The sequence below is a fragment of the Tarenaya hassleriana genome, unplaced genomic scaffold (genome assembly GCF_000463585.1).
Source record: "Tarenaya hassleriana unplaced genomic scaffold, ASM46358v1 Cleome4, whole genome shotgun sequence".
Taxonomy (NCBI): domain Eukaryota; kingdom Viridiplantae; phylum Streptophyta; class Magnoliopsida; order Brassicales; family Cleomaceae; genus Tarenaya; species Tarenaya hassleriana.
Window position 1 is genome coordinate 207,412 of NW_010966881.1, and position 11,391 is coordinate 218,802.

General features: G+C 41.6%; 2 protein-coding genes and 1 long non-coding RNA gene across 4 annotated transcripts; 2 read left to right on the forward strand and 1 right to left on the reverse strand.

Moving 5' to 3' along the window:
• The first annotated feature begins 1,298 nt into the window (after window positions 1–1,298).
• On the forward strand, window positions 1,299–2,134 carry LOC104823150. Its single transcript, XR_773312.1, has 2 exons — window positions 1,299–1,405; window positions 2,025–2,134. It is a non-coding gene; the product is annotated as an uncharacterized LOC104823150 (long non-coding RNA).
• A 734-nt stretch (window positions 2,135–2,868) lies between these two features.
• On the forward strand, window positions 2,869–7,178 carry LOC104823152 (pentatricopeptide repeat-containing protein At5g04810, chloroplastic). Of its 2 annotated transcripts, none has more exons than XM_010554581.2 (10): window positions 2,869–3,838; window positions 3,919–4,046; window positions 4,231–4,371; window positions 4,479–4,568; window positions 4,667–4,820; window positions 4,954–5,013; window positions 5,093–5,521; window positions 5,879–6,174; window positions 6,247–6,389; window positions 6,478–6,622. In XM_010554581.2, exons 1-10 carry the CDS (start codon window positions 2,924–2,926, stop codon window positions 6,525–6,527), a joined length of 2,406 nt encoding a protein of 801 aa, XP_010552883.1. In that variant the 5' UTR covers window positions 2,869–2,923; the 3' UTR covers window positions 6,528–6,622. The 2 variants fall into 2 exon arrangements, with proteins under 2 accessions (XP_010552883.1, XP_010552882.1); XM_010554580.1 differs by having other exon boundaries at window positions 2,872–3,838; window positions 6,247–6,376; window positions 6,478–7,178.
• A 248-nt stretch (window positions 7,179–7,426) lies between these two features.
• LOC104823154 lies at window positions 7,427–10,774 on the reverse strand. The gene is made up of 4 exons (XM_010554583.2): window positions 10,175–10,774; window positions 9,651–9,806; window positions 8,866–9,558; window positions 7,427–8,759 (listed from the first exon to the last, which is right to left on the reverse strand). The coding sequence occupies exons 1-4, from the start codon at window positions 10,538–10,540 to the stop codon at window positions 7,635–7,637; spliced, it is 2,340 nt and encodes a 779-aa protein (XP_010552885.1). The 5' UTR covers window positions 10,541–10,774; the 3' UTR covers window positions 7,427–7,634.
• Between the last annotated feature and the right edge of the window lie 617 nt (window positions 10,775–11,391).

The following is an 11,391-nucleotide window of genomic DNA, read 5'->3' on the forward strand; positions in this document are numbered from 1 at the left end:
AAGAAAATGAATCGAGAAAATGAATCGGAAGATTCCTAGGGTTTTTGGAAACTGCGTAGGATTATGGACTTATCCATTCGCGGGGAATTTATAGGGAGTTTTCGTTCTCGTTTGCGTTTTTGTTCTTGAAACCTGACAGAGAGGATAGGGAGATATGGAGGAGGAAGCAGCTAAGAGAGAGTCAAAGTTCAACACGGTTTCTCTGTTTTGTTTTCTTTATTTACATAATTGCCATTTCATTGTCCAAATATAATCGCACAGACTAAATATAATTTATTATAAACCAACAGTTTTTTTTTTTTAATTTAGAGCAGAAAAGTTGAGGTGAATTCGGTGTAATTTCATGGTTTAAATTACATTTACAAAAATTAAATTAAAATAAAATATTATATCCTTTTGTAATAGTGTTTGTGATTTTTGAAATATTTAACACAATTTGTTATTGCAGCTATTATCTTATGTATTCTGTCGTATTGGATTTAGTTTGAATAATCTAATTAATGTGCACCGAAAATATTGACCAATTTATTAGTCAAACTAATTTTCAACATTTCAATATTTAGTTTTGTTTGTTATATAATATAAGATTATAGTGTCAAATTTGAAATCAATCTCTATCCTCATCCAAGAAGGAATCCCATATAATCTGAATGTAATGGTTTGTTTAATCTAATTTTATAATGTGTTTAAGCAACTAATATAGAATAAAATAAAATAATTACGTTTTCATACTTCACCTTCAACCGGATTGTTAAAGGGAGAAAAAATAAAGTAAAATAAAAGGAAGAAACCGGATATTGATGGGAGTGCGTGGACCGATTCTCAACGCCACGTGGCAGACGCCACTTGTTTCCAGAGGATATGACGTCAGCATAATCTGATGCCGTCTCTGTGACGTGGCTTTATATTGAAGTGTCACGTGGCACCAATCGAGAGTTCCCATCCGCTTTTTTTAAATGGATTAAGCTCAATACGAACTGGGCAAGCCCATCGAAAGCGAACAAATGACCGATTACTAAGCCCATATTCCATTTAATTAGAGTTTAGATATTATATACAAAATTTAATTTATTTAATTTTTATACTAAATTAGTTTTGAATGGATTTAGATTCAAATCATTAGGTTCAATATGGTTTCTTCAGCGTCTGTACCTTAATCAATTTAAAAGCCAAATGTAAATGATGAACACCCTTAAAAAAAGGTGACGTGGCAAGTTATCAGTGGCTAAGGTGCACTGGGTTATGGTAGTCTCCAATGCAGAGTAACTCCTTACGGAAAACCCTAATAACTGATGAGAGCCCTTATTTTTATAAAGAAACGCTTTCTCCTTTGTTTCATCGTTTTGCCGCCGCCGCTGCTTCATCATTCTCGCAGGCTTCTCCGCTTCAGGCTCGGACTATACAGGTGCGTTTGTTTAGCTAGAAAATGCATCACCTATGGAAGTAGCCTTAGGGAAATCCGAAGCTTGCACGTTTAGATTATCTCTCTCTCTCTTGATTCCGTCTCTTAAGATGTAGAATTGTTATCGTGGATCTAGGGTTTCTCTGTTTTCTCGGTTCTGAGGACTTTCTTCGTGCTGTTCGTCTATGTTTGTGGATGTGTAATGGAGATTTGTTGTTTTCTGGGCACTGATATCGAGGTTATGATCTACTTTGCTGGTTTTGAAACTATGGAAGATCTCGAAGAATGTATTTCTGTGGTGTAATTATCGTCTCGATTGCTCGGATTCTGACTTGAATGATAGTAGAAACGGAGTTACTTGAATTTAGTCTGAGATTATGTTAGTGTTCTTGCTTGGCCTTAATGATTCTCACTCGATTTGTCCTCATTCCTTGATTTGATTTTTATACGTTTTCTTTTCCTTGCTTGAGTTCTCTTTGAGATTATTCTTTTCTGTCATATTATCCATCCAATGTAGTGTTTTTTTCGTTACAACGGATTGGTACCCTGAATTCAAAACCTAAAGTTGCTCAAGATAAGAATTTTGGGTTTCAACATTCTCTTGGTTTGCTTTTTTTGGCAGGTAAGTCGGAGCTGAAACATGGGTCGTGTTCGTACCAAGACTGTGAAGAAATCTTCTCGTCAGGTCATCGAGAAGTATTACTCGAGAATGACCCTTGATTTCCACACCAACAAGAAGATCCTCGAGGAAGTTGCCATTATCCCCTCGAAGAGGCTTCGCAACAAGATTGCCGGGTTCTCCACACACTTGATGAAACGTATCCAGAAGGGCCCGGTCCGAGGAATCTCCCTGAAACTGCAGGAGGAAGAGCACTTGTGTTCGTTCTCTGTCAAGAGCGTGAACGTCGCATGGACTTTGTCCCGGACGAGTCTGCCATTAAGACCGACGAGATCAAGGTTGACAAGGAAACCCTAGAGATGCTTTCTTCTCTGGGAATGTCTGATCTTCCTGGTCTGTCAGAAGTTGAGCCACAGGCTATGGCACCAGTCAACATGTTTGGCAGGCCAGGCAGAAGGTTCTGAAGATGACAAGCATCATCATGGAAGAACACATTGTTACTTTAGCTTTTAAGGTTAATGTCTGAAAGTTGGAACTGTTTGTGTTGTGGCTTTCATTTTTTTGGGTGATATGTTGTCTATTTGGAACCAAGATTTTGAGTTACAATAGTCAGGACTTTCACAATTGCTCATTACGTGACTTGGTTTTTGGTTTGAAATGGGCATTCTGGCTACGAGTTTCCCTGTTAAGACCCTATCCTCCGGTTGGTAAAGGTTGGAACTTTATTCGGTTTATTCCTTCCTTCGGATCCTATTGTCATGGCGTAAATAGGATTCTCGAGGTCAATTAGGTAATTTCACTTTTACAGGCCATCTTTTTTGTAATCTATTTTTTTTTAACCCAAAGGAAGGGGAAGAGAGTGGTGTGTCCGGTGACAGAGAGACTGAAGGGATAGAGAGGGAATGGATAATGGTGGGAACGTATTGTCTCTCTCCACTCCGCACTTCCCTTACTCCGCCGCCATACTCCGCCGCAACCACCGTCACTCCGCCTCCGTCTCTTTCTCCCTTATTCCCACGCCGCCGCAACCGCCCGAACCCAATCGACCCTCCGATCTCCGCCGCCCGGAAAAATCCCTCAGCTCTTCCTCCCCTTCCCCTAAAATCTCTCTCAATCCCCTCAAAGATTTCACCGCTTCCCCTGTCGTGCCTACTCCGTTTCAACCGGGGTCCACCGGCTTGACCGTCGCCGGGACTGGTGCCGCCGGTAAGGGTTCTTCTTCCTTATCTCTCGCCTCCAAGCTCCGTTTGTCCAGCAAGCTCTCTCCTCCTCCACCGCCGATGGAGGAAACCCAACTCCGAAATGACCCTCCGAGGAATCCGAAACCCATGGAAGTCGAGACCCGGGATCGGGAACAGGAGTTCCGACAAGAAGGGAAGATATTTATCGGGAACTTACCGACATGGATAAAGAAACACGAGTTCGCGGAGTTCTTCCGACAGTTCGGGCCGATAGAGAACGCGATTCTCATCAAAAGGCACCACGAGACCGAGAGGAACGCCGGGTTCGGGTTCATAATCTACGGTGGAGAGACGGCGGCGAAATCTGCGATGAAGGCAGTGGAGTTTGATGGCGTGGAGTTTCACGGAAGGGTGTTGACGGTGAAGTTAGATGACGGGAAGAGGTTGAAGACGAAGACCGAGGAGAGGGCGAGGTGGGTCAATGGCTACGTCGACGGAGAGGAAGACGTGAAAATGTCGCATAAGTCAAGCTGGCATCAGGAGAGGGAAGGGTCTCGAAGAACATTCAAGAAGATCATAGAGACAAATCCAGACAACTGGCAAGCTGTTGTGTCAGCTTTCGAGAAGATCGACAAGGTCTGCCATTGTTGTATCACTTAGCTTAGCTTAGTTTAATGCCCTGTCTTGTTCACACAATCTCTGTGTTTGGTCCTCAGCCTTCAAGAAAAGAGTTTGGTCTGATGGTGAAGTTTTACGCAAGAAGAGGGGATATGCATCGAGCTCGTGAAACTTTCGAGAGGATGCGTTCAAGAGGGATAGAGCCGACATCACATGTCTACACAAGGTTTTGTCCCTTTTGGTTATACAATCTGCCATTTTCTTGATCTTTGTTTCCAAGATCTGTCATTCGCTTGAATTAGCATAAGAGCTGGATAGTTTCCTTTGTCTAAATCTGTCATTGGCTGGATAATTTTGTAGCTATGATTGTGATTAGCTTGTTAAGAAAGGGATTCATTTCGTTCATGCAGCCTTATTCACGCGTATGCAGTCGGTAGAGACATGGAAGAAGCACTGTCCTGTGTTCGTAAAATGAAGGAAGAAGAAATCGAGATGAGTTTGGTGACTTATAACATTCTTGTCAAAGGATTCGCCAAAGTGGGTAAACCCGAGTAAGTAAAATTTAATGAGTTCTGTCCGATTTATAAAAATCCATGCCACCCTTTTCAATGCTTATCGTATAAACTCGTTCTATCTAATCTTCAATTTTCTCTGGAAGAGATGCAGACCACTGGTTTGATGAGGCGAAAGAACGGCACAACAAAACACTAAATGCCAGCATATATGGAAGTATCATATATGCACATTGGTAAATGCCTTAAAAAAAATTTTTACTATAGTTTCATGAAATGTTTGGTTCACTGTACTAAGATTCGTCGGGCCATTTTGTTACGAACTAAATCTCAGTCAGGCATGCAACATGGAGAGGGCGGAAGAATTGGTAAGAGAGATGGAGGAACAAGGAATCGATGCTCCAATCGACATTTACCACAGTATGATGGATGGATATACGATGATTTCCGATGAGAACAAATGCTTGATCGTCTTCCAAAGACTAAAGGTAGTAACTTTTTTTTTTGCTTCGGTTTTTTCCCCCGCGTAGTACTCTCTGTTCAAGTTCTTGATGAGTTCTTACTCTTCAGATATACGAACCATGATTATATATAAGTTGACATGAAATTGTTTCGATATAGGAATGTGGATTTACACCAACAGTTATCAGTTATGGCTGCCTCATTAATCTTTATATTAAGGTATGATTCTTGATTTTTGTATGTGAACCGATTCAGTGATATTTTTTCTATCATCCTAAATATTTTCTTCTTCTTATAGGTCGGTAAGATTCCCAAAGCGTTGGAGATTAGCAGAACGATGAAGTCATCTGGAATAAACCACAACTTGAAGACCTATTCCATGATGATAAATGGATTTGTTAAGCTAAAAGATTGGGCCAATGCTTTCACCGTTTTCGAAGATATGATAAAAGACGGTCTAAAACCGGACGTTGTTCTGTACAACAATATCATCGGGGCATTCTGCGGAATGGGTAACCCGGGCCGAGCAGTTCAAACTGTCAAGGAAATGCAGAAGATGAGACATAGACCGACCACACGAACGTTTTTGCCAATCATACTTGGTTTTGCAAAAGCCGGGGAAATGAGAAGAGCTCTCGAAGTTTTCGATATGATGAGACGGTGTGGATGCATCCCGACCGTTCACACCTTTAACGCGTTGATTGTTGGTCTGGTTGAGAAACGCCAGGTATTTTATACGATACTGAATCACAAATTATATGGGTGTAGAACAAGGCAAGACTCGTAGCCGGCTCGTTTTTAGGCGAACCGAGTTAGGTTTTTTTTTTTGCTTGTTTAAAAAACGGGTTCGCGAGGCAAAAAAAAGTAATATTTTATTATGTTTTAATATTTTTACATTTTCTTATTTGGTTCACGAGTCAATTCGTTTTAGCTCGCTTAAAAACGAGCATGGTCGAGCTGAGCCCAAAAATTTTAAGATCATGATGATCCGGGTCGGGTCAGGCCGAGCCAAGGCGACTCGTTTTATGCTTAGAAAAAAATTATAGGGTATTTTTTTTTCTCATTCGTCTGTGATATTTTGTAGATGGAAAAGGTGGTCGAGGTATTGGATGAGATGATACTGGCAGGTATAAGTCCGAACAAACACACTTATACAAACATCATGCAAGGCTACGCATCTCTTGGTGATACCGGAAAAGCTTTCGAGTATTTCACGAGACTACGAAACGACGGTTTGGAGATTGATGTTTTCACATACGCGGAATTGCTGAAGGCTTGCTGCAAGTCGGGACGGATGCAGAGTGCCTTAGCCGTCACAAAGGAGATGAACGCTCGGAATATTCCACGCAATACCTTCGTCTATAACATATTAATCGACGGGTAAATCTGATTTATACGCATTTGAAGTTACTGTCTTTTTCGGGGTATTTATTCTTCCCTGTCTCTGTGTAGATGGGCAAGAAGAGGTGATGTCTGGGAGGCGGCCGATTTGATGCAGCAGATGAAGAGAGAAGAGGTTCAACCCGATATTCGTACTTACACTTCCTTCATTAGCGCATGTTGCAAGGCTGGCGACATGTCTGTAAGTTCTCGAGGTTATTTTCTTCAGGTTTCCGAGCTTCTTCCCCGATGTTTTTGTCAGTTTCTTACTCTGGTATCCACCCCCATCTGCCATTGTTGCAGAGAGCAATGAAAACAATCCAAGACATGAAAGCTGTCGGAGTAGAACCTAACATCAAGACATACACAACCCTAATACAGGGATGGGCACGAGCTTCTCTCCCTGAAAAAGCATTGAGATGCTACGAGGAGATGAAAATGGCGGGACTGAAACCCGATAAAGCCGTGTACCATTGCCTAATGACCTCATTACTATCTCGGGCATCTATGGCGGAAGCGTATATATACGAAGGAGTGATGTCGATATGCAGGGAAATGGTGGATGCAGGTTTGATAGTCGACATGGGGACTGCAGTTCACTGGTCGAAGTGTCTGAACAAGATTGAGAGATCAGGCGGTGAGCTAACTGAGATTATGCAGAAAACTTTCCCACCCGATTGGAATTCGCATCATCACAGCCTCGATCCCGAATCTGGCGATGAAATGGATGATGCTGATGATGGTGGTGATGCGCATTGCAGGGGGGATGAGAGTTACAGTGGTGAAGATGATGATGACTCGGTTTCGTACTCGGGTTTCTTGTCGGACATGTAGGAGACGATGACTTCGTATCATATCCGAGTTTCTTGTAATACAAGTAAGAGTCGGTTCTGTTACTTAGCATGTAAAGCAGCTAAAGTGTCTTATTCCTATTTAAATTTATGAAACATACATTGTACAATTACATTATAATTTTGTTCGAACTCATATAATTACAATCTAAATCAGAATTATGTGCTAAACGGTAAAACGGTAAATTTATTTTTAGAGATCCTAATTTTTCTCACCTTTAATAGAATGAAGTGAAACATGTTGTAAAGAAGTTAAAAAAAAAGGAAAATAGGTAATTTCTTTATTTATTTTGAATGTTATGTGGTGGAAAATGTATAATAATGTCGAACATTTATAAATTTTAACATGAAATATATTTCATTAATAATATTATACATGATAAAAAAAAAGGAAGGAAAAAGAGCAGTTACTGATCTTCTTATGTTATGCGTATCATTGGACCAAAAGAAGGAAACTATTAACAGCTTAGCCACCGACAAAGGTTACATCACAAAACGCCAAAAAAAAAAAAATCAAATCACACACGAGAGAACGCCTTCATCTTGAACCTATACAGATTCTCTCGAAAGATTTTAGCCACAAAAATCTCAACTTTAAGTTTGCCATTTTCAAGCCACGGCCACAGGTACAGAAGCGGCAGCAGCAACTTCAGACATGGCTTCTGTCACTGTTCCTGCTTCCGCTGTCTCTGTTTCAACTTTGTCTGAAGATTCAGTCATGGGTTGGTGGAGGTTTCCTGTGTAATGGAGCTCGATCTGTAGACGGTGGTGAAACGACGAGACCAGCCCCTTCTTCATGTCGGCTTTCAGTTGCCTTATCGGTATTGCGGCCAGGAAGCTCTTTATGTACTCTCTGCACGATTCTTTACCTCTGCAGACGATTTCCCTTTGCTCGGTTTCCTCCGAAGATGATGACGATGATGATGATTCTGCTGGTTTCTCTGGGGTTTCCGACTTGTTCTTGCAGATGGGTTTCTGGTTTGACGGGCTGGCGTTCTTGTCCTTGTCTGGTAATCTCTGTATCTCTGTCTCTTTGTCGAATTTCAAGACGTAAGCTTGGTTGCAGCCCTCGTACAGCCTCTCCCCGAGGGTGTCAATGATGTAATAAGCGTCCTTGTCTATGAGAAGGATGAAGAAATGGTCATTCCAGCTCACTATGTAGACGACGGGTTCGTTTCCGGTCGTTGAATCTTGCTCTTTCTTGATTATCTCTTCCCAGATACTGTCGAAGGACATCACACCATGAAGAAAGTCTAGACCCACCTCTCCTTCTCCTTCTCCTTCTCCTTCTTCGTCCGATTTCTCGGGATGGAAGAACCCGATGAATGATTTTTCTGGGATTACGCAGATGGGTCGAATTTTGGCCTGGAGGACAGTGTCGAGGTCGAAATGTTTATCCGGGAAACGTTCCCGGTACTCCTCATTCTCGCATAGATTTCTCCATTCGGATGACCCTTCTCTGATGAGGCTATCGAATTCTGACTTCGTCGGCATCACATCTTTGTTGGATTGCAACCAATGTGCTATGACCGCAACCAAGGCCGTGCACGCGCTCTCTCCAGCCGCCCTCTCACTTCGTTGATCAATCGAAGCAAAAAACACTCGAGCCATGAGTTTCATCATCCCATCACGGCTTATGATTCCTTTCGTCTCCCAGCTTCCAACAACAAAGTTTTCGTCTCCAAACTCAGACTCAGATGACGGCTTTGTTATGGAACCGTTGGATTTGTACCACTGCAAGAAAATCGGTTGAAAGTTAGAAGAGATGAAATGAAACCGGGAAAATTCAGACAAAGCAAGATCTGGTTGCTGTTGTTTCTGTTGTTGTCAACTGCATTACCTCTGAGATGGACTCATCGGATGAGTTTAGTTGTCTTCTATCAAAGTCGATATCATCACCACCTTCTTCACGACAATCCTTCTTGAGAAGAAGTTCACCTTTGCGTTTGGGTGATCTGAAGCTAAGTTTTCTCTTCTTCCATGATAACATTCTCTTCTTCGACAGTTGCCCAGATGACAACTGCTCAGAGCCGGCTGTATCGGTTGAATTCTCGTCATGAGAATGCCCGTTTTCTGACCTTCGATGGCTGTAGTAAATCAAATCCTCGTCTTCCGGGTTTATACCGGAGTGAAACGACCCTCTAGCCCAATTGGCATACGGCAATGTCTTGTAGCTAACTGGATCAAAAGCACTCACATCCTCTCTGCTTTCTTCCGAGTCATCCTCAGCATCATCATCCAAAGAATCAGTAGTAAAGAGATCACTAGACTCGCTATAAAGATTTCTGTCGGGGCTTTTGCTTTTGCTTTTGCTTTCGCTGTCACTGGTTCCATCCCTCGCGTTTTCTTTCTTCACTCCCCAACCGGTTGACATGCAGTGGTTGAAAGTTTTCATCTTTCTCAGGCCTGCTTTTACAGAAGACTCGGGTTTCTGACTTGATGGAGCCTCCACTGAAGAAGGAGACCACAGAACAGGGAGAACAGACCTTTGTCTTTCAGGAGATGTTCCTTTAGGGATAAACCGAAGCGAAATCTGCAAAAGGGGATAAACTTGTGTAAGAGAAATGAAAAAGAACGAGTTCAGAAGACGAATAAACAGACAAATTCATGGGAACGGTCAATCACATGAAGGCAGGGACTCAGCCCAGATGGCGTGCCCGAGATCTTGAGAGGGAGTTTGACTTGAACATCGTCTTCTTGAAAAGGCGAACATAATTCTGCAATATTCAGAGATGCCTTTCCAATGATAGGAACTTTATCCTTTGATACTTGACTAGTCCCCTACATGATCATCATCAAAAACATCAGAACACATACGTTTAAACACGTGACAGATCTCGGACATGATAGTTGGATGAAGAACATCAAAAGACTACAGTATAAGCCAAGTAATTCATCTTCATGTTGGTTAGTGTCTTATCGAGAAACCATTAGGAATTTCTCATCTAGATCATGGGTCAAAGTTATATGTATTCTCCAAAACGAATCAATGCAGAGATTTTGGTCATTCTAAGAAGAAATACATGAAATATGAACATACAAAAAACAACCAAAGCCGCATGATTCACAAATTCACAACCAATCTAGAAGACAGTACTCAAACCAGACATCTACGACAATCATAGTCGAGAGAGAGAGAGAGAGATTACATTGAAGACGGTGAGAATGACCTCCCATGGCAGAAACAAACCTTCCTTGTAGACAGAAAATTCACAGAGCCTCGTGAACTCTTCATTCCACTCGACGACGCCATCGCCTCCGCAACCGCCTTCTCCGGTGAAATTCCGGGCGACGGAGCGTTTCAGAGCCACCGTCTTCTGTCCCTTCCACTTGATCTCAACCACCGGTCCCTTCCTCGGCCTCCGGTGACTCCGATCACCACAGCCCTCTTCATCGCCGTCGAATCGAGCAGTATCCAGACCGTCCATCCGATGAACGGCGACGATCACCTCGAATTTCGCGGCGGAGAGCGGCGGCCACGGCGGCCACCGCATGATTCTCATCTTGACCACCATGTCACCAGCCGAGTGCGATCGGACAGAGAATTTGGTGGGACGAGAACGAACAAGGAGGAACCCGACGGAGAAGAATATACGGGCCGAGAGAATCGAGATTTCCGGAAGCAAAAAGATTGAATTTTACGAAGTGGGCATGGCAGATTTGGTGGACAGGGTAGGATTGAAACGCACAAATTTCGAAATTTGCGAGCGAGAGGGAGTATGGGAACGACAGTGTTGAGCTGGAACGCGCGTTTGATTTTCCAGAGTCAACCCCCGAGGAGACAGATATATATATATATAGAGAGAGAGAGAGAAAGAGAGCACTAATAATAATTTTTAATATTTTAATATAATTATAAAATAATAAGAATTGAAAACCAAACAACATCCCTTTTTCTGTCGAACCAAACAACATGAGACACCATTATTAAAACATATAATATGCCGACAATATATATAATATATATTTTTTATATAAATTGAAGGTTATGTTTTTTTAATATGTCAATCCGCTTTGATTTTAAATCCCTGTTTCATATATCCTGCCACCGAATTTCATGGTTAAAATTAGTTCAGATCATTTCTAAATCCAGTAATTTAATTTATTGTGATTCTTATCTATTGAGATTTACTGTTAATATATAATATTTACGTAATTTATTGCTAGAGAGGATGAAAGATATTTAACTAAAAAAAAGCCTTTATAAAACATTATTTTCTGTGAAAAAATATATATAATTCCATGAACTGAATGAAAACTCCATAAATACAAATTTGGACAAAAAAAAATGTATCCACCCCCAATCTTTCAACACAATCAAGGCTTATGTTAACATATTAGGGAACTAATATTTTATTAATACAGG

Excerpts from the sequence above, each read along its gene's own strand:
- LOC104823154 (XM_010554583.2), bottom strand. The coding sequence starts at position 10,540 with ATGGTGGTCAAGATGAGAATCATGCGGTGGCCGCCGTGGCCGCCGCTC. Across the intron at positions 9,807-10,174 it reads TCATTCTCACCGTCTTCAAT|GGGACTAGTCAAGTATCAAA; the intron begins GTAATCTCTCTC and ends ATGATCATGTAG. Across the intron at positions 8,760-8,865 it reads CCGATGAGTCCATCTCAGAG|TGGTACAAATCCAACGGTTC; the intron begins GTAATGCAGTTG and ends ATTTTCTTGCAG.
- LOC104823152 (XM_010554580.1), top strand. The coding sequence starts at position 2,924 with ATGGATAATGGTGGGAACGTATTGTCTCTCTCCACTCCGCACTTCCCT. Across the intron at positions 4,372-4,478 it reads GCCAAAGTGGGTAAACCCGA|AGATGCAGACCACTGGTTTG; the intron begins GTAAGTAAAATT and ends TTTCTCTGGAAG. Across the intron at positions 5,522-5,878 it reads GTCTGGTTGAGAAACGCCAG|ATGGAAAAGGTGGTCGAGGT; the intron begins GTATTTTATACG and ends GATATTTTGTAG.